General features: G+C 35.5%; 1 protein-coding gene across 1 annotated transcript; it reads left to right on the top strand.

Moving 5' to 3' along the window:
* Positions 1 to 5,387, top strand: LOC125275883 (H-2 class I histocompatibility antigen, alpha chain-like). The gene is made up of 5 exons (XM_048203187.1): positions 1 to 533; positions 1,390 to 1,653; positions 1,737 to 2,000; positions 4,083 to 4,361; positions 4,611 to 5,387. The coding sequence occupies exons 1-5, from the start codon at positions 440 to 442 to the stop codon at positions 4,775 to 4,777; spliced, it is 1,068 nt and encodes a 355-aa protein (XP_048059144.1). The 5' UTR covers positions 1 to 439; the 3' UTR covers positions 4,778 to 5,387.

The following is a 5,387-nucleotide window of genomic DNA, read 5'->3' on the forward strand; positions in this document are numbered from 1 at the left end:
CACACTTAAACTTCTTTTTCGTAAAGGTAGTACATGGTAAAAAGATCTTCACCAATAGCATTAACTTTCAAAACAACTGCAGTAAAGTATAAATGTTTTATGTTAGAAAAATGTGAAGAAATATATTTGTAGTATTTTCAAATCCAATACAGATATCACAAAACATTTTGAAGCAAGTGTTTCAAGTAGATTTTGATCGTTGTGAGATGCTTTAGTTGTAATTAATGACATCCCCCTTTAGTCCTAACCCCATCCTGCCCATCTAAAATCACAGGGAAATGATTTCATGAACAACACTGACGCACCTAACCCTAGTTGTTGCCTAATGCTAAATTCCTAACTGTAATCTGATCAGTTGTTTGCTCCAGCATCAACAATCCAGGAACATGTGGGATACAGAGTGAAAAATCACGTTCACTACAGGGCGCGGGTCAGAAATATGAATGGCAAAATGGTTTACAGACTCTTGTTAAAAAATATTTTCTTTTTGGTTTGGCTTATTTTTCACCCTTATCTAAGTGATGCACATCAAGGTAAGCAAATTCATTTCTGGGACGCAGCAGAGACTGAGTTATTTATTAAATGTTTAAACTAAACCCTTTGAGTTTGCTTTCAGGTTATATTTAAAATATTTTCAGTAAATATATTTTCGACTATCGTTCTACATGCAGGGTCAGTGTTATTCCTTGTGAGACTCCCTTAAGGTGGAAGAAGTTTGTTTTCGGATTCTGTTCGGGATTTATAGAGACCATTTTAGCCAACAGCAGTTGAGCCTAAACTGATTTACAATGAGAAATATAGCAAGGATATAAAGCTTCATCTGCTCGTAGAAGAAGGCTATAACATGATCGAAGTACAGCCAGTTGAGATCAGAAGTTCAGAACAGAAAGAGCCTTTATCAGTGCCTTAGCCTTCATGAACTGACAAGTCACAACAAGTCGACAAGCATTTAATGGGTCTTTGTTACTTTGCAAATACTATTGTCGAAGGTTATTCATGGGAAATCATATCAGCATGGGAAAAAAGAGTATTAACAGAAAGTATACACATATACTTTAGCTAAAATAATATGTTTTTAAGTTAATACTTGTTAAAACAATTACTTTAACAACGTTTGTTCTAGTTTTGGTTTATTTAGAAAGTCAAGACACATTTATTTATATAGTGCTTTTTACAATACATATTGTTTCAAAGTGGCTTTACATTGATAATAGGAAAATAATGCAGCAAAGTTTGTTTTGGCTGTACAGCAGCTCTAGAAGAAAATGGTGTCATTGTCCAGCTTAAGTACGCTCACTGTTGATTCATTTCTGCTGTGAAAATCATTAGTTATTTAAAAAAAAATAAATAAATGTTGTCAGCTCAGTTCTCATATAGCGTTTTGCATAGGTTTCAGGAAGCTTCACATTTCCACAGAGAAACACTTCCTCCACTACAAGTTTACAGTCCTGACTAAAGCAGACACATTCCCAGAGTTCAGTGCTGAGGTTGTTGCTGATGACAGACGGATCAAACACTACAATAATGAAGAAAGAGTCTGGATTCTGACTGAAGATGACCGGACTGAACCTCCTAAAGATCCACCTGATTCTAGAGACTGGTTCATTCATCAGATCAGGACTCTGACAAACTGCACAAACTCACAGTGTTCTGGTGAGATTCATGATTTACTCTCATTCATTATCAGACATTATATTCACTGTAAGTTTGTCATGAGTGTTGTTCTGTGATTGTAGAGCTTCATGTTCTTCAGAGAATAATTGGCTGTGAACTGGAGGAATTTCCTTATGGAACAAAGAATCTGACTGTCTTTGATGAATATGGATTTGATGGAGAGGATTTTATATCCTTAAATTCTGACACTATGAAGTGGATTGATAAAAACCCCAAAGCCAAAGAAACCAAAGAGAAATGGGATCTTCACACAGGACGAAACCAATTCAAGTATTTCTTCAAGAACTGCATGAACTGGATCTCAAAGTTTATCAACAAAAAACAGAGTAAGTTCGTGTGATGAGGTTCGTATAAAGGAAGGAAGAAGACAAGGGTCGGCTGACTGCTGACGGTGGTATTTATTGTATTTTCAAACACAAACACAAAGGCAGGTGCATCAGCACAACAACTGAAATAATGTCACAACAAAAAGTTTCACTCCATAAACGGCTTGTGAGTATCAGAGTCCACCGGTCAGCAGTCCTTCTCTCTCTCTCTCTCTCCCTCGCTCCTGTTTCTCCTGGCGTTATATACTCTCTCCACGCCAATTACTGAAACAAGAAACAGGTGTTCGTCATTTGCATTTAACCCACTCATTCACCGATCGTCTTCTGCCTCTCTCTCCCGCTGCGGACTTCGCTAGACCACGCCCCCCTTGCCACAGTTCTGATCAGATCACTTTAATAAACTCCTGTCTCTGTGTGTGTGAGCGTGACAGAGGTGGAGATTCCAGGGGTCAGAAAGTAAAAGTCCTGCCATATTTTTATTCCACCCACTGAAGCATTAATGAGATAAATAAGTGATTAATTGAGTGATGATTGAGCATTATTGAAGACACCTGATGATAACAAGCAGAATCACCACAGGAGAAAATCACAATTTTTAAGTTACCATCATCGAGGTCAAGGTTTGTTTTAGTTGAGCTCTTGACCCTTGCCTTTTTAGTATTAGATTTTGTTTGGGCAGTTTTAACTGCATTAAAACCAACCAGACAAGCAAAGTTAAAAGATGATCAGGTGGTGTTGGTTATGTTTTCTCAAAATCATTATTTGATCTGAATCACTGAACTCATTTAGAGCCCAATCTCTGAGTTAGTTTTACATTATTGATTACAGCAGCACTGTGATTCTGCAGAAGATCAGCTTATACAATACAGAATTTTTTTTTTTTTAAAAGTTGTCCTTATCACAAAAAAAAAAAAAGTTCTTTTAGGCACACACAAACATCAAGTATCAGCCTGTGAATCTCAACAACGGTGACAAGCAACATATTCTGATCAACAGATCAACTCTGAACATTAGAAAACAAGCTACTAAAAAGTCACAGAAAAACAGCAAAATTTTAATAGTGAGAATAAATGAAATTACTAAGACAATTAAGCTCATAATTTATTCATGCAGCAATGCATGATGGGAGCCATGGATGAATTTTGATTGGTGGCTCCTAGAATGCACTGCAACATGCTTTATGATGGTCCACCACTGTTGAGATTCACAGGATGATTCTTGATGTCTGCGTGTTTAAATGAGCTCTGCTTTTTTTTTTTTTTTTTTAAATCAGAACTCTTAAAAAAAAAAAAAATGTATTGTAAAAGCTGATCTTGTGCTGTAGAATCACAGTGCTGCTGTAATCAATAATGTAAATCTAACTCAGAGATTGGGCTCTAAATTCAGAGATTCACATCAAATAATGTTTATGTAAAAACATAACCAACATCACCTGATCATCTTTTAACTTTGCTTGTCTGTTTGGTTTTAATGCAGTTAAAACTGCCCAAACAAAATCTAATATTAAAAAGTCAAGGATCAAGAGCTCAACTAAAACAAACCATGACCTCGATGATGGTAACTTAAAAATTGTGATTTTCTCCTTTGGTGATTCTGCTTGTTATCATCAGGTGTCTTCAATAATGCTCAATCATCACTCAATTAATCACTTATTTATCTCATTAATGCTTCAGTGGGTGGAATAAAAATATGGCAGGACTTTTACTTTCTGACCCCTGGAATCTCCACCTCTGGAGCGTGACATAAGTTCAGCAGATCATCATTCAGTGAAAAATAAATACTGATGAGTTGAAAATGCAAAACCATTGAGGACACATTCAGAAATGTTGAAATATCTTCATTTAAATGTTTTACTTGACTTTCTGTGTTTGTAGTGACACATCAGCAGCCCTTCACATTATGAAACACTTCTATGAAACAACTGCATTTATGAAAATATATATATTTGAAGGTTGTATTTATGTACAGGTTTTCTCTATACTTCTTGTGATTATTTACTCACAAAAGGTGATATGAATATGAAGAATTTGTTTTTTGTTCCTTTTTGTAAATGTTTATTTGCATTATTATTTTCTTCTCCAGGTTCTCCAGATGTTCACATCTTTGCGAGGAAATCTCCTGATGATCACAGTAAGCTGGTTCTGACGTGTCTGGCCACTGGTTTCTACCCCACAGAAGTTCGGATGAACATTAGAAGGAACAGAACCAATCTTAAGCATAAAACATCTTCTGGAATCAGACCAAATGATGATGAAACCTTTCAGATGAGAATCAGTGTGGAGATCGACAGAAATTTTGAGGGATCTTATGACTGCCGGGTATTTCACAGCAATTGGATACTACCATTTACAATAAAATGGGGTAAATATCACCATAAATTCAGTCTTGAGTGAATATGTGAAGATTTATACAGTAACACTGCTTCTGCTTTATTAACATATGAAACTAAGTACAAGTCTGTCAATATGTAGAAAGACAACATGATAACACTGATGTTTCTGTCACAAACAATTACAGTTAAAGTGCTTCAACTCAGTTCAACAGTTAAAAACATTTACAATGTTTGTGTTTTTATTTTATTTATTCATTTATTTGTTTTATTTCTTGCAGATGGAAATTGTGCTGACTGTGAAACCGAATCTCAGAATCTCACTTTAATATTATTAGTAGTAGCAGTAGTAATTCTAGCTGTAGCTCAAGCTCTAGCTGTAGTTCCAGCTCTCATTGTGTATATTTGGTGGCTCTGCATAAGGAAATGTTCAAAAGGTGAGTTCTAAATATTGAACAATGTTGCTTTAAATGTCTTGGTTTTCAGTATCCTTAAAGACATTTCCAAAATGATAATGTTTTGACAGTATATAATGTATAACAGTAGAAATATAAACTAGTAAAGAATTTGTAGATCTGAGCAGGACGAGGCCGAGAGCTGTGGGAACAGAGTGATGATTTATAGAGGAGAATAAATCATCATCTCCACACACAGATATCTCCACATCACAGTCACATGATCCAGACCTCTATACTCCAGTGTTTTCATCAAGAGTTCAGTGCTGATGGATTTAAAGACTGAACTGAGATGTGAACAGATTGTGGTTTTTGTGTACTTATTATAAATGCAATTTAACTTGTTTTATTTGTCAGGGACGGTACAGAATAACATTGCTGGACAATTCTGAGCAGCAGATGTTCTGTGTTTCTAGGACTGTATTTTTGTCATCTTTTTCTTATTTTCTGCATCAAATGACAGGAAAAACAGGAGAGGATTTGAAGTTTCATCAAACTCTCTTCTGTGCTCCTCTCTTCCTCAAATTACTTTTATTCTGATAAAGTAGAAATGCAACTCAAACCGTGTGCATTTTGCATCATATTTAGAACATTGTCATATTT

Source organism: Megalobrama amblycephala, linkage group LG9 (assembly GCF_018812025.1).
Source record: "Megalobrama amblycephala isolate DHTTF-2021 linkage group LG9, ASM1881202v1, whole genome shotgun sequence".
Lineage (NCBI taxonomy): Eukaryota > Metazoa > Chordata > Actinopteri > Cypriniformes > Xenocyprididae > Megalobrama > Megalobrama amblycephala.

Bases quoted from the DNA above. Each gene is read 5' to 3' on its own strand.
- LOC125275883 (XM_048203187.1), top strand. From the start codon at position 440: ATGAATGGCAAAATGGTTTACAGACTCTTGTTAAAAAATATTTTCTTT. The intron at 2,001-4,082 runs GTAAGTTCGTGT...TTTCTTCTCCAG, and splicing joins GTTTATCAACAAAAAACAGA to GTTCTCCAGATGTTCACATC. The intron at 4,362-4,610 runs GTAAATATCACC...TATTTCTTGCAG, and splicing joins ACCATTTACAATAAAATGGG to ATGGAAATTGTGCTGACTGT.